The 24,871-nt window shown below is 42.1% G+C and overlaps 2 protein-coding genes across 2 annotated transcripts in view; both read left to right on the top strand.

The window, feature by feature from the left end:
* Nucleotides 1-3,016: 3,016 nt before the first annotated feature.
* On the top strand, nucleotides 3,017-7,015 carry LOC310775880 (uncharacterized protein; the record flags this gene model as incomplete). The annotated part of the gene is made up of 6 exons (XM_083636006.1): nucleotides 3,017-3,081; nucleotides 3,826-3,847; nucleotides 5,022-5,097; nucleotides 5,595-5,678; nucleotides 6,083-6,179; nucleotides 6,937-7,015. The coding sequence occupies 6 exons, from the start codon at nucleotides 3,017-3,019 to the stop codon at nucleotides 6,974-6,976; spliced, it is 384 nt and encodes a 127-aa protein (XP_083492132.1). The 3' UTR covers nucleotides 6,977-7,015.
* Nucleotides 7,016-10,055: 3,040 nt separating this feature from the next.
* The window catches only part of LOC310775879 (uncharacterized protein), a gene marked incomplete at both ends in the record, with an annotated part of 89,337 nt that continues 74,521 nt past the window's right edge, over nucleotides 10,056-24,871 (top strand). Inside the window, 3 exons of the mRNA XM_083636005.1 lie at nucleotides 10,056-10,063; nucleotides 10,223-10,398; nucleotides 11,623-11,880. Of these exons, the coding sequence (XP_083492131.1) occupies nucleotides 10,056-10,063; nucleotides 10,223-10,398; nucleotides 11,623-11,880 (442 nt within the window). The remainder of the gene's footprint in view (nucleotides 10,064-10,222; nucleotides 10,399-11,622; nucleotides 11,881-24,871) is intronic.

Genomic DNA, 24,871 nt, shown 5'->3' with positions numbered 1-24,871 from the left:
ACACTACAACGTTAACTGTTTCTGAAAATAAATTGCTGGTCAGCTTCCCTGAACACAGCATTCATATCATTACACCATGGGTAGTTATGTGCTTTATCCCAGTTAAACACTTGTTTTGCAACTCTACTCTCTGGCATATTAGATAGACGGTTCCACAATCTCAACATTTCACTTTTCTGTTTGATCAAACAAGGCTCCCAACCCATGTCCCCTTGAAAAGCCAACACAGGTGTACATTTATGTACGCCCAGAAAACATCGGATCGCACGGTTTTGGATGGCATTCACCTTGGAAAATTCCTTACTTCCCCAAACTCCAGCTGCATAAAACAAAACTGGTGACACACATGCATCATAAAGCTTTGAAAATGTAGCATAACCAAGGTTTTTACAAGTTTTCACTTGACTTATTACTGAACCCAGGGCTCTACCAGCAGTGTCGGCCAACACACTAACGCTCTTCAAACGTAAAAAAAAATTAATCAAAAGTAAAACCCAGATATTTATATGAACTGGTATACCCTTACGAAAAAGTCACATGTAATTCACATGTGAAATCTTCCATTTCACATGTGAAAACTCACTTTCACATGTGAAACGTGCAATCTCACATGTGAAATGAAATATTCCACATGTGAAAATATAATGTGTGTCAAAGTCACATGTGAAACCTGCAATCTCACATGTGATTATGCTTTATTCACATGTGAAATAAAAACGTTCACATGTGAAAGTATAATGTGTGTCAAAGTCACATGTGAAACTTGCAATCTCACATGTGATTATGATTTATTCACATGTGAATAACATTTTCCACATGTGATAATTTTACGTGTGTCAAAGTCACATGTGAAACGTGCAATCTCACATGTGATTATGATTTATTCACATGTGAATAACATTTTCCACATGTGAGAATTGAATGTGTGTCAAAGTCACATGTGACACATGCAATCTCACGTGTGATTATGATTTATTTACATGTGAAAGACATTTTCCACATCTGATAATTTTATGTGTGTCAAAGTCACATGTGAAACATGCAATCTCACATGTGATTATGATTTATTCACATGTGAATGACATTTTCCACGTGTGAAAATGTTATGTGTGTCAATGTCACATGTGAAACTTGCAATCTCACATGTGATTATGATTTATTCACATGTGAAAGACATTTTCCACATGTGATAATTTTACGTGTGTCAAAGTCACATGTGAAACGTGCAATCTGACATGTGATTATGATTTATTCACATGTGAATAACATTGTCCACATGTGAGAATTTAATGTGTGTCAAAGTCACATGTGAAACATGCAATCTCACATGTGATTATGATTTATTCACATGTGAATGACATTTTCCACATGTGAAAATGTTATGTGTGTCAATGTCACATGTGAAACTTGCAATCTCACATGTGATTATGATTTATTCACATGTGAAAGACATTTTCCACATGTGATAATTTTACATGTGTCAAAGTCACATGTGAAACGTGCAATCGCACATGTGATTATGCTTTATTCACATGTGAATAACATTTTCCACATGTGAGAATTTAATGTGTGTCAAAGTCACATGTGAAACATGCAATCTCACATGTGATTATGATTTATTCACATGTGAAAGACATTTTCCACATGTGAAAATGTTATGTGTGTCAAAGTCACATGTGAAACATGCAATCTCACATGTGATTATGATTTATTCACATGTGAATGACATTTTCCACATGTGAAAATGTTATGTGTGTCAATGTCACATGTGAAACTTGCAATCTCACATGTGATTATGATTTATTCACATGTGAAAGACATTTTCCACATGTGATAATTTTACATGTGTCAAAGTCACATGTGAAACGTGCAATCGCACATGTGATTATGCTTTATTCACATGTGAATAACATTTTCCACATGTGAGAATTTAATGTGTGCACTGATAAAACAAAAGCATGCAGCTTTTCATTCAATTTTAATTGTATCCACTCCAATAGCTGAAAATTAATAATTTGATAATCTAATATAAAGTTTTTTATTCATATTTATGGTTGAACCATTTTTTTATTGTCGGATACAACGTAAGTGATTTAATTCACTTTGGAGTTTTCGGTGTTGCCAACAGGGGGCAGTGTGACTTGGTGCGCTTCTCGGACGGACCCTCTTTGTTTTTACAAGCGGACTCTCGTTGGCTTCCTCATTGTGATGAGCGGAGCTGCAAGTAAACATAGCACCTTGTCCGTGTCTCATTCCTTCTCCTGTTTTTACAGGTTGGTAAAGTATTAACACTTGTACAACTGCACATACACGTTGCTTAACATGTAAACTAAGTAGTAGATCGATTTTGCAAGTGTAATGACTGCATTTAGATGGTTTTGTGAACAAGTAGAAAAACGTTTTTGTTTGTACTGTAACGTGATGCAAAATGGCGCCGGCTGTAAACGTTTCTTTCTAAACATGGTAAAAGCCAAACAGGTCTTAGGTTTTAAGCTCCAGCACATTTCGTTTTTGGTAAAGCATTATTGTTTTGGGAACACAACTGTTTTAGTGAATATGTGGTGATGTTAGTTAGAATTTAGAAGCACTGTTAAAAGTTCGTTTTTGTAAGTCAGCTCATATGTTCTCATTGAAATGGCACAGCCATAGTAGCAATGTGTAGTTGCTAGTACTGTTAATTTCGTTTATTTCTTTGCACTATGAGAGGTTAAAACCTAGAGATTCTGCATTTCTTAGTAGCCTAATGTGGGAATGTAGTGGTAAATGAAACATTAGCTAACTTTATAGACTGAATGAGGATTTATTCATGCCTTAGTACACTGATTTAACTCAGGAAATGGAACATGGAAAATGTTTGTTTATTTTGAATGTGAATAAGATTGTGACTATAGCCTGTTTTGATGATATTTTTGGATATGATGAAAATGTGAATTGTTACAGTAACATTGAAATATGGAAACAAAATACAAAGAGAAAGAAAAAAAGATATATTTTGCACAATATAAAATAAATTGTGATGAGCGGAGCTGCAAGTAAACATAGCACCTTGTCCGTGTCTCATTCCTTCTCCTGTTTTTACAGGATGTTACCTGTTTATGGGATCTCAGCCCGAGACCTGTAACAGTAGCATATGTCAGGCCTGTCATGTATTAAAATGCAGTTTTCTTGTCTCAGCGAGCAACAACGCCTGGATGGCGACATGGCGCATGTTATATATATTGTCTGCATTGCGTGCCAAATGTTAAAAAACAACTGCTATGGTTTGGTTTAGGGCATCTAACGTTTACTGCATGCTAGCCCCAGCTGCACAGAATAACTTGGTTTGAAGTAGCTAGGCTATCACGTTAGCTTAACCTAGCGTTACATGGTTTGGTTGAAGGGCTTTGAAGGAAATAAGACGAGCACTCGTGGTTGAGGTCATGGTATTGTTATCACAGTTCGCTAGCGTTAGTTAGCTTAATGTTAGTTGTGTGGGAATTGCTGTTAGCTAGCTGTTAGCTAACGTAAGCTATGCAGCATGTAGTAAGCCTGCCATTCATAGATACAATGCTTTTTTCTTCCTCCGTGAGCAACAGTAGTCTATTAGTGCAACGTTAGCTAAGGTCTGCATTGCATGCTGCTAACAGTGCATTGTTTGACACAATTGTGCCATGAAAATGCCTCCAGCACACAGAAAATAAAACGTGAGCTAGCTGGCAGCTTCCCATGCTAAGGAAAATATGTGGAAACATAATCTGGCAAGTGCTGTTTGTTACTTTTATTGTTAAGGCCTGACTTTGTCAAAAGTTAGCTTGCTAAAGATTGAATTTTCCTTTTCTCTTGCAGTGCAACCTCTGGATACATTGTGGTAAGTTCTGTTAATATCATAAGGGTTGTGGTTCTAAATCCCCTCTAATGCAGTGTGCTGCCTATAGTGTAAGTGAATGTGTAGCTATACTTGTTTTATTCACTGTAACAGGGTTCCTTGAAGTGCTTTGATTTTGAGGGGGGGATCAAGTACTGCACCTTGAAAATAGCCTATTTCCAAACCAAGTGCTTGAAAGAGTACTTGAAAGTCTTTAAATGTAATCTTGTAATGTGATGTCTGTATGAACCCTGCTGTAGCTAGCTTTAGCTAAATAATTAGCAGTGGTGCCCATCATATCTATCCCCCTCTGTCTCTATGTGGCCATTTACACCTGGCATTAACATGTGTTTTCTGTGATCAGATGTGATCAGATTGCAATCGGGTAGTGCTTGACCACTTGAAAGTAAGGGTGTAGGCTAAACGTCCCCAAGACAGAGTGAGGATGGATACACACAAGCATCCAGTGTCTGTTCTATCATAGACTGTGCTGTACAGCAACTTTCTTCAAAAATATCTGGATCTCTAATATTTGCCCTATAGTACTTTTGGATACGAATAAGTGTGTGTGTGTGTGTGTGTGTGTGTGTGTGTGTGTGCGCGCATTAACATTGAAACAATCATTTATGTCCAGTGTCCAATCCGATTTGACAAAAGATAAGCATGTGTGTTTTAATTTTACATGAGTTAATTAGATTAAATAAAATAAAATGCATTTGGTTCAACCGCAAAAAAAAATTACGTAGGCTATTTTTTTGTTGCCAGATTTCACAATAACACATAAAGGTCCGCGATACCGTGAAACCGTGGTATTTTTGTTCAAGGTTATCATACCAATATCAAAAACTCATACCGTTGCATCTCTAATTGTGACCACATTGAACACAAGTGTACATGCAATGCATCCTCTCAATCCACATACAACAACAGTCACTGCAGTTTTTCTACTGCTCTATGCTATGGAGCTTACCTGATTTCAATGTGAACACTGGAGATACATTATTACCAGGTGTAAATTAAATCAGGTTAATGTGGTCAAGCACTATCCGATTGCAATCTGATCACAGAAAATACGCCAGGCGTCAATGGCCTCTATCCCTGTCTCTGCCTCTCTCTCTCCTCTGTGTCTCTCTTTCCTCTCTCTCTCTCTGCCTGTGTCTCCCGTCGTCTCCTGAAGCCACTGCCGTCTCCACCACCACCCCACCCACAAAGTGCCGGAGCGGACTGGGACCCTGTCCCCTCTCCCAACAACGGTAGGGTCCTTATTTAGTCCTTACAAAATCAGCACATGGTTCTCATTACATTATTTTGAAAGTTCTGCCCGGCCCTCAAATTTAAGAGAATTGGGTCTGGAAATTCCTTGCAAAGTATTTGAATTTGATTTTTAGGAGGTATGAGAACCCTGCAAATGTGACTAAAAAACAACAACATTCAAATAGGCTCTGCAAATATAGTGCAGATGTTCTCAGCATAGTGGTATACAAAGAAGCAAGGATATTAATTTAAATACACAAATACTATATAATATTATTTAGTCAAAAAAATAGATTTGGAATAAATACATTTATCTATTTATTTTTTATATTTTTTTATATTTATTTTTTGCTACTTTGACTCTGATGCGCTGCAGTCTGATCTCAGAAAAAAAATGCATGTTAGTGTCAGGTGATAATTACCTCTATCCCTGTCTCCTTCTCTGCCTCTCTACTGTCTTTCCCTCTGCCTCTGTCTCTCCTGTCGTCTCCTGAAGCCACTGCTGCCTCCACCAGCACCACCCCACCCCTTCCCCATGAAACGGCGGAGCAGCCTGGGACCCGTGATCTCTGTAACAACGGTATGCTAATGTTTTCAAGCACACTATCGGATTGCAATCTGATCACAGACAATGCATGTTAGTACCATCATTTGATGATATAAGTTGAAAAACTTAAATGGATAGGCCACTTTTTGGGGAGTTTAGCGAATTTTCCATATCGCCCCCAATAAACATCGATATACACGTCTTCACAGCAACTGTCCGTGCAGTTTGGAGGGTCGGGGTGTGCAGTAGTTAAATGGACAGCACTAAAACAGGACCAAGCGGATCGCGGCTCAAAGTCAACAAAACACAGTGCCTAAAATATAGTGTAAAATAAATATTCTGGTCAAGAGGTCTGTCTTTTTGTTTTGTTTGTTAACTTAAGTTATTTAATTTAATTTACCTTGAAGTAAATTTGTATTTTGTTGTTGTTCCAACAGACCAAGTGCAAGCTGTGTTCCCAAACACCAGTGAGGTTCTAATCAGACAGTGCATGGCCCAGAAGTTGAAGGATGTGAGGCAGTGCGACAAAGAACAGTAAGTTTCTCTAGTTTTCTCTATCACTGAAAGTGGGTGTAAAACGTATAGAATGTAACCTGACCTTAATTCATGCTTATATTATATTGATATATCTTAATTAAAATTGGCGGTGTCTGTCACGATTGTGATGTCATCAGTGATGTGATAAACATTTTCCTGCCTGAGGCTAAACTCGTGGGCGTTCTGAGCATGAAGGGGTGGAGGGGATGTGCCACAAGGCATCATCCTCTCTGCCGAAAAGCCATTAGAAGAAGGCTAACCTTGCATCTCCAGGCTCTCTCTGAAAGGAGAAGAGCCGATCTGTGCTCAATTAGTGTTCTGGTCTGATATCTGGTGTATCTCTCTGCCTGTATCGCTCTTTTTTCCCCTGCAGTGTTAGGGTTGTATTCGTTTCATAATAGAGCTGTAATTGTAGTCGGGGCGTAGGGGCACAGATTCTGTTGTAGCATTTTCTGTTGGATTTATTGCATCTCCATCCATTATCCATGGCACATTTTACAGCATCTGTTTTAGGGCATAGGGTGTTGCCCAAAATTCTGAGAATGTTGCTCTATGCATCATAGATTTTGTGTAAGTTATGGGACCATTTGTGAATATAAAGTCCTGAATCAAATGTTTCAGTTCACAGCCGGACTACACTAGGTTTGCCTAGTTTTGGTTGTAATACCCCAGTATGTTTGTGAAATTGCCTTGATTATTCTAATGATATTAAAATTTTCACAGGGCTATTCTAATGATATTTAAATTTTCACAGGGGAACCAACAAGATCAGAAGACTTGTCAGCGGCAGATAAGGTGTTCCTGAAAGGGACATGACACCCCCAAGTTCTGAAATCTCACAGGAAGCTGTCCCTGAAAGGGACATGACAGCCCCGGTGTCCACCCGCTATGCCGACCACTCGCAATGCCGACCTTAGGTTTAGGCGTGGGGGGTGGGAGAGGTTAGGTTTTGGGTTAGGGTCTGGGGGAGGTTAGGTTTAGGCGTGGGGGTGGGAGAGGTTAGGTTTTGGGTTAGGGTCTGGGGGAGGTTAGGTTTAGGCATGGGGGCTGGGAGAGGGGAGGTCGGAACAGCGAGAGGTCGGAACAGCGACATGGAACCACAGCCCCAAGTTCTGAAGGCTCACAAGAAGCTCACATGACACCCTAGCATAGTTATTACAAAGGGATAGGCCACTTTTTGGGGAGTTTAGCTCGATTGCCATATCCCCCCAATATACACTGTCTTTACAGTCACTCTCGATGCAGTATGGAGAGAGGGGTCATATTTAGCGATAGAACGGTACTGCCGTTCAAAGGCAACAAAACAAAGTGCCAAAAAGCTCTATGTACATCTTGTGACTCGGGTACTAATCCAAAATGCAGAAAAACAATTTTTTGAGGTAAATAAATATTTAGTAAACATCGCTGCCGGGTGTACAGCGCATGTGCAAATAACGCATGCGTGGAAGCGCTGTCCACAGACAAACAAGGAAGTGACCCGGTATGGATTTACTATGGAAATAATGTTTCATGCAACTATGGATTATTATTTCATAGCATGGTGAATAAACTAGTCACAACATGTACACATGTGCATAGAGCTTTAGGCGCTGTGTTTTGTTGCCTTTGAACGGTAGTGCCGCCTCCACTGTTGTATCGCTAAATATGACCCCTCTCTCCATACTGCATCGAGAGTGACCGTAAAGACAGTGTATATTTAGGGTAAGTGGGGACAAAATGGCAATCGAGCTAAACTCCCCAAAAAGTGGCTGTTGCCATCTTTATTTTTCATCCATCAGAGCTGCAGCTTCACCTGCAATTGTTCCATGATCACTGTACATGCAATCTGTCAATCACTCCCTTTGATTTTGGTCTCCCGTTTGGAGTTGAAGTGGTGGCTGTTGCCATCTTTATTTTTCATCCATCAGAGCTGCAGCTTCACCTGCAATTGTTCCGTGATCACTGTACATGCGATCTGTCAATCACTCCCTTTTCTAGAGATGTATGATAAATGCAGTTATGAAAAGGTGAAGTTTTGTTAATAAATAAGATAATTTTATTCTTGTACATGTGTTGTGTGTTGCAAATAACCTACTGGTATGTGTCAAATTGTATGTAATCTGAAATTATGTGGAAAATGTGTCAAAGAAGGGATCATTCACATGTGGTTGTCTACTAATACATGTGAATGTTCCCACATGTGATCTTAGGACATGTGAATTTGTTGTTCATGTTATTCCATCCACATGGGAATATTCCCACATGTAATGTTGAAACCATGTGTGATTCTATGTTTTCCACATGTGGTTTTGGAGAAATGTGTTTTGGTTTTTCACATGTTATTCCAATTGGCATGTAACACATGTCCCAACAATCACATGTGGTTCAAGATCACATGTTGGAAGGTTCATGTGTTTCAACCACATGTGAATATTCCCACATGTGATCTTGAACCACATGTGGTTGTTGGACATGGAAATTAAACATTTCAACCACATGTTGAATCACATGTGAAAAACCAAAACGTGTGCCAAAACCACATGTGGTCCACAACATATTGAATCACATTTGGTTTTAATATCATGTGGGAATATTCACATGTGGAGGGAATAACAAAACCACGTGTCCTAAAACCACATGTGGTTATAGGTCACATGTGGATATCCACATGTGAATATTCCCACATGTGATATTAAAACCACATGTCGATCACATGTGGTCTTAATCACACGAAACATGTGTCCAAAAACCACATATATTCCAGAATCACATGTGATTTCCCACATGTGAATATCCACATGTGATATTAAAACCACATGTCAATCACATGTGGTCTGAATCACACAAAACATGTGTCCAAAAACCACATATATTCCAAAATCACATGTGATTTTCCACATGTGAGTATCCACATGTGAATATTCCCACATGTGATATTAAAATCACATGTGGTCTGAATCACACGAAACATGTGTCCAAAAACCACATATATTCCATAATCACATGTGATTTTCCACACAATTCCACACAATTAAAACCACATGTCAATCACATGTGGCATTTCAAAATCACATGTGACTTCCACATGTGGCTTGACATGTGAACATCCACATGTGATATTAAAACATGTGGTTGAGTCACACGAAACGTGTGTCCAAAAACCACATATTTCAAAATCACATGTGATTTCCACATGTGACTTTTTCGTAAGGGTATGCCAATGACATAGCTCCAACATGAAAATCAAAAGTGCTTCTCCTTGTACCTGATTTCTGGAAATGTACAATTTGAGTTTTTTCTCTATTAACTCTCCATTTTCTACTCCAGAGATTAACAACATTTAACATAATCTGCAGCTCTTTCTCATTCCCTGCTAGGAGAATTATATCATCTGCTTACAACAAAACATTCAAATTCATATCACCAATTTGCAGACCAAGATTTTCCATTTTAATTTGTTGGGCTAAATCATTAATAAACAAAGCGAAAAGGGTAGGGGAAAGAACGTCACCCTGTTTGACCCCAAGTGGGGTAGAAAATCACCCTGTTTTCATATTGTTCACCTGCACACAGGCAACCAGGGATTTATATAAAGCTTTAATGGCTTTATAAAATGTTCCATCCACACCAGCTGAAATAAGTTTAAACTCCATTAAATCCCTGTCAACACAATCAAACGCTTTCTGAAAATCAACGAAACAAACAAAAGTAGATTTCCCCTCAGAAATCCTAGCTCTGATGACTGTATTCACAGAGTAAATATGATCTAAAGAGGACCTGTGTTTTCTGAATCCGTTCTGCTCCTCCACAAGTATGTTTTCAGCCTCTAGAAACTGAGACAGCCTGGTGTTTAAAATGTTAGAGTACAACTTATAAACAGTACTTAAAAGGCGAATGCCCCTGTAGTTAAGTGGGACTCATTGGGGTCATTTTTGGATGATTTAGGAATTGGTTTAATGATTGATTTATACCAGTCCGATGGAACAAACCACTGTCAAAACATACTTGGAAAAGACAAGTCAAAAACGGCAACAACTTGGGAGCTTTTAAAACTTCATTAGAGAGACCCTTTACACCTGGTACAAGGAGAATGGAGATCCAGAGCAGAAAGCTTTGAAAACAGGAGCACAGCTTGACTTGGTTTCCATCCAGTCCTCTGACTCTGGAGAGTATCACTGTGAAGCTGAGAATGAGCTGGGGACAAAGAGGTCTGCCTCTGTCTCTGTCAATGTGACATGTGAGTGAAACTAAAAGCAACAAACAAACTAAGCCCTCGTTCACACAGGACGCCGAACATAAGCAGAACTGAAGCTTGAAGCAGGTACAAGCTGAACGGACGCCTTGCTGTTCACACAAGACGCCTCCTCTTTTCCTCTCAGCGCCTATTCTCACGGCTTGAAGCCGCCCACAACCTTCATTGACTTGGGAGCGTACCTATGTTCCCCGGGTCCTATATTCCCCGGGTCCTATGTTCCCCGTTTTTGTGGGACCGGGGAACATAGAACCCTTCCTAACCTCCCCCAGACCCTAACCCAAAACCTAACCTCTCCCACCCCTCACGCCTAAACCTAAGGTCGGCATTGCGGGTGGTCGGCATAGCGGATAGACACCCCAAATGTTATGGAGAGTGTTAAAAACGGGGAACATAGGACCCGGGGAACATAGGACCCGGGGAACATAGGGATGACCCCATTGACTTCATGCCTGGCTGCACGCATCACGCACGCACAAAATTCGGCGTCAATCCTGAGTGATTGCTTCGGCGTGGCGTGAGCGTGGCTTTGGCGTGAGCGTGGCTTCACCGTGGTACGCGTGCGGGTGGTGTGAACGGCCTCGCCTGTTAACAAGGACGCCTAAATGAAACTTTGTTCACTTCAGTGGGAGCTGCCAGTACAACCACAGTGTATGACTGTAGCAGTTGGAGATGAAGTGCCTTGCTCAGGGGCACAGTGACAGCAGATGTTGATGGATGGGAGAGCGAGATTAGCTGTAATTAGCTGTAATTCAAACCATCAGACCTGTAGTCATAAGCTCACTCCAAATGTTCAGATGTTGCCTCCTACATCTGTACTACTAATGGTTTAATGACAGTATGTGTCATTGTTTAAAACAGTGGTTCTCAACCTTTTTGAGCCACGAACATCAAAAAACGTTAAGCTGGGGTTTGCAACCCCCCCTCCCACCACTACTCAACCCAACGGCAGTGTGCACGCATTCACACACTGATTTAACTCACTCACTGAATTTGTTTTTATGGTTTATATAACGCATTAAATCATTGGTATGGGAGATTTAATCATCAATGAAGAAAAATAATGTATTTTATTTTTTATTTTTTTTACAATCATCCCGCGTCCCCTCCCCCCCATTTACTGTATCTAATGACCGCCTGGGGGTCCCGGCCCTAGGTTGAGAACTACTGGTTTAAAACATCCTTATTTCATTAATCCATGTTGTCCAGATGGTCCCAGGAAGTTGGTGTTGGTGAGTCCCTCTGGTGAAATTGTCGAGGGCAGTTCAGTGACTCTGAACTGCAGCAGTGATGCCAACCCAGCAGCTACCTACACCTGGTACAAGAAGAATGACACCTCTCCAAAAGCATCAGGACAGACCTTCACCATCACTGACATCACATCTGAACACAGTGGAGAATATTACTGTGAGGCCAGCAACCCATTAGGAGCTACAACTTCTCCTACCCATCTAATCACTCTAGCAGGTAGAGTTATAAAAAATAATTAAGAAAGATTAATTCTGGAAATAAAGTAATTTGAGGTTAACTTTTCATGTTTTTGTTTTGTTCTATCACTGTTCTTAATGAATCATGTCTTTAGGTTATTGAAATCATGTTATTATTTTATTTTATTGTAATGTTACTATCAGCGGTGTAGTGGTAAATACAGAGGAGGTGAGGGCCCGTAGTCAATTGACAAAACTAAACCTTACGTTTCAGTTTCAGGACAAACTGCGACTTTCTCGACATGCATAGTTATCTTTTAATTTGATCACATTTACATGTGTACCCCGTGGCACAATTCAAACGGGATAAAGAAAGTAACGTCTGTCTTGTTCACCACCATTCATATTTTTTCAGACGCTGGTACACAGAGAAAGGCAGGAAGTGACGTTCACTTTGGCTCTCTATACACTGAATGCACTCTCTGACAAATGCTCTCTTTCTTCCTCCCTCTCTCTCCCCTCTTCCAGCTGTCTCTCGCCCAGGTCACTTCCTGGTTTTGACTGTGTCTGTGTCTGTGACTGTTGCTGCTGTTGTGCTGTTGGCTGTCAGTCTGCTGCTCTGCTACAAATGTAAGAGAAAGAGGAGGAGTGATAGTGAGTTATCTTCACACCCTGTCAATCTCTATCATCATCATCATCATCATCATCACTCACACACACACACACACACACAGAGACACACACACACACGCACAAACAAACGACCGTTGTACTGTCTGTCCACAGGTTCGCACACCAGGAGAAACTCAGACACCAGAAACGTGCAGGTGACTTTTTTTTCTTTGTATCTATTTTTAAGAGGTGCAGCCACTTCTATAAGTGGATTTGTGTGTGTATGGTGAGATTTGGGGGAGTTCACAGAGATCTGGGGAGACTGGCTCTGACTCTGCACAGACAGACAGAGGCACAGAGAGAGAGAGAGAGAGAGAGAGGGAGAGAGAGAGATGTGTGGAGGACAATAGCTTTTTGTCGGTGATACACGCACGCACGCATACACACACGGTCACACGCACGACACATTCACGCACACACGCACAGTTTTAAGACACATCTGGAGATGAATGGCGAATTCATTTCCTCATTGGCGAGACTTTGGCATGGTATGGAGAGAGCGGCTCGAAACACACACAATCCAGTAATGCACGTACACACACAGACATGCACACACACACACACACACACACACACACACACACACATGCGCGCACAGACACACACACACACCCACACACACATGCGCGCACAGACACACACACACACGCACACACAGGCATGCCACACAGCACGGATGGACGCGCGGACGGTTCAGACATGCACAAAATGCACAGCTCACTTCAACAACTGGGTGTGGTTTTTACTGACCTTGTTGTTTATATTCTATTGGCTTTGCCCTTTCAGAGGCTGTAGCCTATTGGATAATATCCCACGTGACACGTGTCCAGACCAGAGCCGTGTAGATAGAAGAGTCCCAACATCTCCATTCACTCCAATGGACCATTTTTTTTTACTCTCAAGGGTTCCAGGAAGTAAGGTCCTGGATTAAGCAGCACTGTCGAGTTGCAGCAAAATAGACAGTTTGTGTTGTACTCTGAAAGGGTTTTTCCTGCCTTTGAATCAAATTGTACATTATCAGCTTAATTTTAGCATGCAAAAGTAGAGCGAGACCCATTCCTGGCTGTTCATTGGCTAATGAGTCTCGCATTTTGGTCCTCCGCTGACGCCACTCTCTCTCTAGAGGACACTCGTCCAGACTGAAGATTTTTCATACTTGGTGTCGCCCCCTTTCACCACATTTCATTTTCATTTTTTTCATTTATTGAGTTTAAAATTACAGGGACAGCACACATTAATAAACATTTCTGTAAATGTGCCAGTTTAGCCATGTTGGCTAGTTTTCAACAATAGTCCCTGGGCAGGTATGATGGTGACAACTGCAAATACAAATACAAATACATAAAATACATTAGAACAGGAACAGCAGACACTGTAGCTACCTGTCGTGCCGCACACTTCATAAAATCAATAGAAATCACATAAAATAGCAGGGGATAACAATACAACACATAAAACAAAGCATGTCAGGATGTTATAGAGCATGGTCGCACACTTGATTGTCTCTCAACCAAGATTTGAAGTTGACTTTAAAAGAACAATAAGTGACACAGTCTCTGCACTGTGATGGGAGACTGTTCCATGTGTGAGCTGCTGTCACTGAAAACGCTGCCTGTCCGAAGGCAGACCTCCTCAAAGGTATCATGCAATCCCCTCTTGCCACAGACCTGGTGCGTCTGTCATTGGTTGTTTTTTGCTTTTCTCATTTTTCATCACTTCTTCAACGACTTGGAGTCGTTGTGAAGGAAAAGGGAGATGAACAATAGTCGCGCCCCCATTTATACCACACATGGTATAGTGTGACGCGAAGTGACGCAGTGAAAGGGGGCAACACCAAGTATGAAAAATCTTCAGTCTGCACACATGTCACGTGGGATACCATCCAATAGGCTACAGCCTCTGAAAGGGCTGCGCCAATATCTATAAAGTATGGTTTACTTTAAAACCTTCGGTTTCCACCATGGCTTGTGCTTCCAAACATGACAAGAAGAAAGGAAAGAAAAGAGAGACACGAGGGAGAAAAGAAAGGGCAACACTCACCCAATTTGGTTGGAAAGTTAACTTAGCACTACTTTTGCTCCCCTAACATACTTTAACTTAATATCTTCACAGAAAGTGTTTACAGTGTTTACATTACACTCCTCTTTCAGCCAACATTTAATCAACGCAGGCATACTAAATCAGTTGTCTCTGTCTCTGCCTGGTGCCAGGACCAACAGCTGCAGCTTCTCCCCACCTCCTCTACCAATGAGCCAGTCCAGCCCTGCTCTCAACTAAAGCCCTGTGTCTCCACCTCCTCTACCAAAGAGACAGTCCAGTCCTCCTCCCAACTGAAGGAGGTGAGCAGCATTGTGTTGGATGACATGTCAATTGGCATAATTGCAGGGGGTCTGTGGGATTATTATGATTATTATTATCATTATTATTATTATAGCTATTATTATTGTTACTATTATTATTTGTATTCTAATTATTATGAAAAAATATCTTTATAATCATTTTCGATTAGAAGAATTCAAACACTAATTATTTTTCCACATAATGATCATTATATAAAACAGAAACAGCCTATAGTCTGTCTGTATTGGATGGACAGTTTGAAGCCTTGAGTGACTCAATTGCCCATTTGGGCATTTGGGGAGGCAGCAAAGCCGAGTTACAGTGAAAATACAAGATATTTTAATATCTCACTCAATATACAGTAAGCGTGATATAGAGTGCCGCCCTCTTCCGGGTTCGGCATATACGCACCAAGGGATTATCCCCCATTCATTCTTCCATAGACATTTCTTAAAATGATTATGGAAATAGTTTTACTTGGTCAAACCAAGCGATTCACCTATATTTAAAATCAGGAGAGACCTATAACATTTCACCTGGATTTTCTTTAAGGGGGGGGGGGGGGGTGATCGGTGTCGATAGTGGCCAAACATCAGACCCCCTTCTCACCAAACGCCAGCATACGCCATCAACTCGCATGTACTCGCACTCGCACTGTTCCCCGGGTCCTATGTTCCCCGGTCCCACAAAAACGGGGAACATAGAACCCTTTCTATGTTCCCTGGGAGAGGTTAGGTTTTGGGTTAGGGTCTGGGGGAGGTTAGGTTTAGGGTTAGTGAAAAACGGGGAATATAGAACCCGGGGAACATAGAACCCGGGGAACATAGACATGATCCCGCACCGCTGCTGCAGCTTGGTTGGCTGCCTTGCTGTATTTCCGTCTTCGGTTTTGGCCCCTCCTCTCGTCTTGTCGCTTGCGATGTCCTGACGCCAGGTATCCCAGCATGCTTTGCAAGCTGGTGAGCGACAAGATGGCAGCGAGGGAAGGAGGGGCATTTCGAAATCGACCAATTGAAGACGGAAATACAGCAAGGCAATACAAGACTGAATATAAGCAATGCATAGAAAAGAAATGCATAGAAAAAAATGCATATTATAGCATAGGCTATGTGGTACCCTCTCATTGGCTATGTGTTTTGATGACACTCTAACCATGCCCCACCAATGAGAGACTGGTTTTATCCTGGTGGGAGTATTTAACCAGTCATCTACACCATGTCTCTGTTTGACTCTGAAGAAGACACTTTGTGTGTCCAAACGTTAGTCTGCTTACACTTATTAAATTGCCTTAACTTTGACCGTGTGCTCCAGATTGTTTCTTTCTCATGTGTTCACTCAGTCCCCTTATCTGAGAAGCACCGGTTGGGCGCAGTTCGTCAGCTGAAGTGCGGATTTCCCTCTGTTTTACAAATCTTTAATAATTGCATAATTACCCTAACCTGATGATAAAATATAATTTGCTTTTATCATGTTCTGCAGAATGCAGACCGACATGACACAGCTGAATTGATCACGCAGCAATATAAACAAGACTCTGCTTGGTTGCAGGTGACCGAGCAGCAGGTTCTAACCCCGATCAACAAGAATGATCCAGTGGAGGAGTTGTCTAAAGGTAAGTGATGGGAAGGTAACAAAAAATATGTGGGGGAAAAAAACATAGAATTGGCACATTATTCAGAGACACACCATCTCATGAATGTAGTTATAATACAACACTATGTATCAACAACTTGTCTAAAGTGTGGGCGGTATCATTTTGACTCCGTTGTTATTCTACATAGATAATAGATGTGTTGAAAACAGACACCCAAACTTTTGTGAAGCTCTTTGAGAGACACCTCAGTAGCCACATGAGGGATTGGACTCATCCTCAGGCCATCTAGTTAGAGGATGAACATCCTAACCACCAGCCAACTGCCACCAAAATATTACACAAATTCAGACCGTCTTTACCAGTCAAATTGATTTCTTAGCCATCGCAATAGTTTCAGAACAGGATGGATTGGTTGAAAACCAGCTGGTGACCTGAAAAAGTGCTCAGTACTTTACCAGCCACAGCTGAGATTAAGCAGCATTTGACTGGTGATACGGTGATAAGGACAAAGAAGATAATTGACCACTCCTGCCTGGCAATTATATTTTTCTTCGGTCAAACATATAGGCCTAGACCTGTCAGAAAACCCAGCCTGGTATTGTGGTGTATCCCTGTACCTATTTTCTGATTACTGTCACTACATGAAGAACACAGCAGTATGATATGTCTGATAGAGTCTAAATAAATAAATAAATAGTAAATAGACATTTATCATGTATTTTACTACATGAGGAACACTATGGGCTCTATTTTCCCACTGGTGTTAGACGCAAAAAAAACGCGCCTTGTGCCTGCCTTGGGGTTTAGGCCCCGAAATGCGCTTTACGCTGAAGAGGCGTGGCGCAGTGCCAGAATAGGCCGGAATGGGCGTTTCGGCCTTAAATACCGGCCTAACGATATCTTCCCCCCCTGGCGTTAACACATTGAGTGCCAAGGACGTCTCTGGACGTCCTAAAAAAATGTAACGAGGAGTGCCAAGGACGTCTGTGGACGTCCTAAAATCATAATTCATATTATTCCATAATTCTGCTGTTTAAGGTCGTACCTAGCCAGTGAGCATGAATCCCTTCAAGGGATCACACGGCGCCACCTTAAACATCGACACGGGAGCTGCGCCACCCACCTCAGATCCTTTACTTTGTGCAGGAGACAGCGGGGAAAGACGTGATCAAAGGGGAAACCGATGCATGCTTCAGCCAGAGCCGTATAGATTGCTCTGTCTGCAGCGGACAGTGGGCTCGGCTGCATCCGCGCTCACAACTGAGCTCTTCTGCTTCTATCTATCTCCACACGATTCCCTGCCAGAAAGCCAGCATCCGAAGCCGAACGGCCAAGCCTTTTCGTTCAGTCGCGTTTGGCATTTCCTTGTTGCGCGCTGGGATCCGTCCGGGGCAAAAACGGAGTCTGTGAGAAAACAAACTCTGTGCGTGTGGGGAGGAGCCCGCAGCTCAGAGGTGGAGAGGGGGGGGGGGGGGAAAGGGGGGGGGGGGGCACGCAGGCTGCACAGAAACCACACCACGCCACCACATCAGAAAACACCAGCCAGAGTCAGTGAATGTGCTCGAAATTAGAGTGCAAAAGGTATTCATAAAAGTGACTATATCTTGGAAAGTAAAAAAAAACGACAGAAAACCCTTGAAAGTGCACTTTTTTCAGAGGCTGTCATTTCATAATGGAACTGTCTAGAAACAAAATTTCTTCTTTGGAAGAAGCAGGAGTGTTCAATGTTTCATTAAAGTTTAGCCCTGTCAATATAGCCCTAATAGAAAAAATTCTATAGCTGTTTTCAACTGAATGAATCTGGCACAGGCTGCAGACAATTTTACTGAAGCGCTGTGGCACTCAATGTGTTAATTTAGCGATTAGCGCTTTTCAAAACCAGCCTACCGTAGTCATTTTTAAACTTGCCAAAAAGCTGTTTTCAAGCAAAAAAACAAACAGTTATAAATAAATTGCATCTAACGCGGAACACACCATGTACACTGGACTTATCACACACACACACACACACACACACACACACACACACACACACACACACACACACACACACACACACACACACACACACACCTTGTACTTGTACCTGGACTTATATCACACACACAGACACACACACACACACACACACACACACACACACACACACACACACCTTGTACACAGAACACTTGTACACAAACCTGCAAATATATACACATTGAAATGTACCATCATTGGTGGTGTATGTATGCCATTTCCAAACCCACACTTTACAACAGAAACCTTTGATCATATTGTAATTCTTTAAAATAATGCAGAGGCAAGTTACAGCTTGATCTTATAACTCAATCATTTTTCACTCCCTTTCTTCTCAGGCGTGGACTTTGTGGATAAATACCGGCAAGAGCTGATCAAAAAAGTGAGAATGGTCACACCAATCTTGGATCACCTCCTGGACAAGGGCGCTATCAATGAAGAATCTTACGCCACTATCAGATCAAAACCTACCTGTCAAGATCAGATGAGGGAACTCTATGCTTTTCTGACAACAGCTAAAGCCAAAAATGCCTTCTACGAAGCCCTTCAGAAAGAGGAGAAGCTTCTTGTGGAAGAGCTCACTAACCATGACTAATTGTCATGGTTAAATTCATTTTCAGACCAAACATGACAAGGTCTATTTGAGCCAAATATCTTTTATATGGAACAATTTTATATCATCAGGGAAATATCCACATACCATATCTTTATGTCTTTCAACTTCTAAAAATTGCTGTTTGACCCATGGCTTTATTTCATTCAATGTTAATATGAAAGCCGTTAAAGCTCTCATACATTAGATAAATTAGTTAAAATGTGTGTGTGGAGTACAGTGTCATGGCCACCATACATTCAGGAGAAGAGGAGGGAGTGGGGGAGTACCTGCGACGTCTCCGACGGAGAGGGAACAGGCCGCCCGCCTCTACCCTCCATGATACTCAGCAATGTGAGGTCATGGAGGAAGAAAATGGACGAGCTGCGGATCAACGCTACAGCCTGTTACGAGTAGCGTGAGTCATCTATCATGGTGTTTACTGAGACGTGGCTCCATCGTGATATTCTGGACACTTTGTGTGAGTTGGAGGCCTTCTCTCTCATTTGCTCGGACAGGAGTGAAGCGTCGGGGAAAGGAAGAGGTGGGGGAATTTGTGTTTTTATCAATGACAATGTGATGGATGTGGACAATGCTACTGAAACTGTTACTGATTATATTCAATTTTGTGTGGACAATGTGATACCTCAGAAAGAAAGAACTGTTTACCCTAACAACAAACCATACATACAGAGCCGGTCGGCCCTATACGCACACTACGCAGCGTGCGTGAGGCCCCATAAAGCAGAAAAAGGCCCCGCCCCCGCAGATCATAAAGAAATTGCGTTGATCAGAAGTGACAACTAATCTATCCTTCCATTGCAGCACCAGCGCACACAGGCAGCAAGCCTGCTGCCATTTTGGCCTGGAAGAGACACCTCCGATTGGCAGTCACGGTCCTGTGCTGTTGTCCCATTGCCCAAAAAAGTAAATGTTTCAACTCTTCTTGCCTTCAACACTCTTTGGCAGTTTGTACGCACGCACCCTCGCCTTCCCCAAACAAGTGTTTGTTTAGCATCCATGGAGACAGTACAAGTTTGCTCTCTGAAATATGAAGCGTGTTTATCCCTCTGGCCATGAACAAAAGAAGAAGAAGCAGCGTCTAACTGAACTGCGCCAACAGCAGTCAGGTAGGCAAGACGTGTTGCACACTGACGAGCTAAGCTCATGTTAGTTGAGGTGCTAACGCAGCTTGCAATCTCTCTCTCTAGCTCGCTGTAGCCTGTGTATGTTTGCTAACCTAGTGCATGCTTGTTGTTGTAATGCTAGCCACAGTTACAGGAAAATGACACAGCAGCACTAGCATTTATTCAGCAAAATAGACAGGATCACTCAGACAGACAGGCAGGCAGGCAGGCAGGCAGGCAGGCAGGCAGGCAGGCAGACAGACAGACAGACAGGCAGGCAGACCGACAGACGGACAGATAGAGACAGACAGATAGACAGACAGATAGAGACAGACAGACAGATAGATAGAGACAGACAGACAGACAGACAGACAGACAGACAGACACACAGACACACAGACAGACAGACAGACAGACAGACAGATAGAGACAGACAGACAGACAGACAGACAGACAGACAGATAGACAGACAGACAGACAGACAGGCAGGCAGGCAGGCAGACGGACAGACAGACAGACAGATAGAGACAGACAGACAGACGGACAGACAGACAGATAGAGACAGACAGACAGATAGAGACAGACAGACAGACAGACAGACAGATAGAGACAGACAGACAGACAGATAGAGACAGACAGACAGACAGACAGACAGATAGAGACAGACAGACAGACAGGCAGGCAGGCAGACGGACAGACAGACAGACAGATAGAGACAGACAGACAGACGGACAGACAGACAGACAGATAGAGACAGACAGATAGATAGAGACAGACAGACAGACAGATAGAGACAGACAGACAGACAGACAGACAGACAGATAGAGACAGACAGACAGACAGACAGACAGATAGAGACAGACAGACAGATAGATAGAGACAGACAGACAGACAGACAGACAGACAGACAGACAGACAGACAGACAGTGTTAGGGGTGGTGCACTGTGCACACAAAAAAGAAAGACACAATGCAAAATAACAGCAAAACAAACAATAACAAGGCCAAAAAGTACATTGACAATAATAAACAAGACAATCTATAGTCTATCAAACTCAGTGAAGATTTAGTTAAAAGTCTACTCTGCCCTAATGCAAGATGGAAAGCAAGGTATTGACATTAACTAAATAGCTATTGATTAAATATCAACTTAAAACTGTTGGGCATACTGTAAGCTAATTGCACAGTTGTATATGTTTAATATTTTTTTACTGTACTACTATTTTGAGAGAAAGCTGCCTGCAGCCATACTGTATACATACTGTATATATACATGTATATATACATACTGTATAGCCTATAGGCTTATGTTTACATTTAAAATTAGCCAAAGATAATTGTGTGAAGACTAGACTAATTACCAGGCAGCAGAGCCAAAGCTCAGTGCTCATTTTTCTACATTTTATATTTTCTACTATTTCTTGTTAATATTCACTTATCTTAAGATTATATTCAAAATATTATATTCAATAAATAATGTTTGTTTATAGCTCATTCTGTTCTGTATGACTACTTACTCTGAGATTGACAGATGGAGCAAACTGTTTTAAAGGAGGGAGGATTGCAGTGGTGCACTGAAGGTGTCAGGTGTGACTGTGTGGCCAGGTAGGAGGGCCCCTTAGCAGAATCTTGCTTAGCGCCCCTGGGAGGTCAGGACCGGCACTGCATACATAACTAAAGAGGTCAAAAACTGCATTCATCGTAAGATATTGGCTGGGTTTCCCAAAAGCTTCTTAGCGCTAAGAAGCTAATTTAACCCTTCTTAAGGCCCCCTTAAGAAGCAAACGTGTTTCCCAATTGCTTCTTTACGAAGGCATGCGTTTCCCAAAAGCTTCTTAGCGCTAAGAAGCTTCTTTGACCCTTCTTAAGGCTCCCGTAAGAAGCCAACGAAGCCAACGCGTTTCCCGATTGCTTCTTAGCCTATGATCTTCCGTTAAGAAGGCTGCGTTTCCCAAAAGCTTCTTAGCGCTAAGATGATCTTTCATTAAGAAGGTTTTGTAAGAAGGGTCTGGGGCATTCTTAACACCTTCTTAACTCATTGAATGCCATGGACGTCCTTCGACGTCCAATTAAATAGTGACGTAGAATGCCACGGACGTCCTTCGACGTCCAATGCGTTTTTTGACGGTGGGACGTCGATCAAAGCCTTCCGCAGCTCCTGTACAACTATAGTAGCTATTGGAGGTGTATAACCTATTTTACGGACTCATTAGGTGGCGACAGTGCTTGCTCGGTGCAGTCCAGATTAGAGACAGGTCCGAGAAACAGCCTAAAAGCCGTGGATCAAAGACAACCCGATGCATGCTCCCAGAGCCATTTGCTCTGTCGCGGGAGCTGACATTGGCTCCGAACAGGAGTCAATCCGCGCTCACAACTGAGCCCCTCTGTCCCTGTCTGTCTGTCTGTCTGTCTGTATAGTTTCTCCACCCGATTAGCAGACAGGAAAGCAGCCCCTGACGCCAAACCATTCAGCAATCCGGGTTGGCTCTTCCCTGCTGTGGCGCTGAGAGCCGACAGCAGCACACAAACGCAGCACTCCGAAAATATAATGGTTGCGTGAGGCTGTGTGCAGTGTGGGGAGGAGTTTACGGGGGGAGGGGGGGAGGGGGGTGGTGCACGCAGGGCATCACACAACAACTACGTCACTACATCAGAAAATATTATCTTCAGACTCAGTGAATGTGCTTGAAATGCTGCATTTCACAAAAGGCGGATTATCTCAGCTAATAATTTGAAAAGCCTGAAAACGCTGAAAACAACCTATCTTCTCCGGCTCATAACTAAAGAACGGAAAATGGTATCAATAAACTTTTTTTTGCTGATGATACAATAGAGCCAGCTCGTTCTTGTGCGTGTTCGGTGTTTACATAGTAATATCACACAATATTCTGTGGGCCTCGAGAAATCACTGAAAACGCTCTGAAAACTCTGGCACTGGGAGCATCCGTTCTCCAAAAGTGGCTGGCACTGAATGAGTTAATGACGAAACACTGGCAGATCCAGCCGCATCAGGCAAAAGGAGATACTTGTGTCCACTGTTCCTCTTGTGTTTTTCCCTTTATCCTTTCTTTCATACACCCTTTAGTGTTTAAAATTGGGGAACACCTGAAAATCTCCCCTGTATGTATGGTTACTTGTGTTTTAAATGTTTTACCGTAGGCTATATTCCTCTAAGCAGAATGGATTCATTTTATAATAAGAATGTTGTGGATTTATATAGCACCTTTCACAGAACCCAAGGTCGCTTAATTTCTGTAGTGTTTCTCGCAATTTTGTTGTATGATGTGTATATAAAGCAATTTGAACTGCAGTCCATGTCTGAAATAAATAATGTTTAATAGAAGAAGTTCTTGTTTAACATGACCACGATTAGGTTATTCTACAACAGTGTTTCTCAACCACTGGGTCGTGGCCCACTGGTGGGCTCAGAGTGCCATCTAATGGGCCGCAGAGGACCTCTCACATCGAGATGGTGGACAGCTCCAGTTAAGATGCTTCTTAAGAGCCTTCTCTCTTTTTTTTCCTTCTCTTCTGTTAAGAAGGCTTTTGGGAAACACTTCTTTGGAGCCTTCTTAACTCTTAACCCTAGAACACTAACGTCGGGTGATTTTCACCCGGACAATTTAATTCACGTGATTTTCATTGTCTTGCTGCTGTCTGAGGTGGGCGGGTCCTTAGGTACCTTCAGGATGTTCACTGACGTCATTGAATGTAGGTTTGTTTCCCTGCTTGTCCCTGGTTTGTTTTCCACAGGCTACGTGTTCGGGTGATTTTCACCCAACGTTAGTGATAGAGGGTAAAATATCTTCGGGTTAGGGTTAATGGTATTGTGGTGACTTTTTTTTTTTTTTCACCACACAAGTCCCATGAATGGGTGGACCGAAGGAGAAGTTGGGAGCTCCTGTTTTTTTGGGGAGGGGGGGATTTTTTTATAACGATTACCTAATTTTTCCCGAATTTGACATATTTTTTATATTGTCCCCCATAATAAACTTTTTTGTGTTTTTTGTGATATTTCACATTTAAAAACAAAAGAAGAGTACCTCAATTTGCCATTTATTGTTGTACTTTAAGATATTTTGATGAGAAGTATGTTTTATGGGGTATATTGCATCGGGTGAAATACACCCGACGTTAGTGATGGTGTGACTTTAAATCACGTTAGTGTTCTAGGGTTAAGAAGCTTCTTTGTTGGGAAACTCAGCCATTGACATTTAAGAACCGGGAGAGAATGCAATTGAAAGCAGTACAAAAGGAGCTTAATCATATGTATAGGAGGAGGCACAAGGAGATGATCGAACAGAACTTCTCTGCAATGAGCTCCAAAAAACTGTGGGACACTCTGAAGGCAATCACTAATATGACCGCAGCTAACAAAAAAAAGTGCCTCAGTACCTCCGATGACCTGCAAAAAGCAAATGAATTCAATGATTTTTACATGAGATTTGAAACGCAGGACTTTTCTTCTGAATGTAAAAAGGTTTCAGATAATATCTTGATTACTGACCAGGAGGTTGGTGATTATTGACCCTCACAAGGTCCAATCAATTTGTAAGCAGACTTGCACTAAGAAGGCCACATGCAGGCCAGATGGCATTTCTGCATTTCTGCTCAAAACATGCTCAGAGGAGCTGACATCAGCATGGTGCCCCGTCTTCCAGAAATCTGTGGACTGGCACACCATCCCC

The sequence above is a fragment of the Poromitra crassiceps genome, assembly GCF_964638095.1.
Source record: "Poromitra crassiceps genome assembly, chromosome: 4".
Lineage (NCBI taxonomy): Eukaryota > Metazoa > Chordata > Actinopteri > Beryciformes > Melamphaidae > Poromitra > Poromitra crassiceps.
This window is presented reverse-complemented; position numbering and strand designations above follow the sequence as displayed.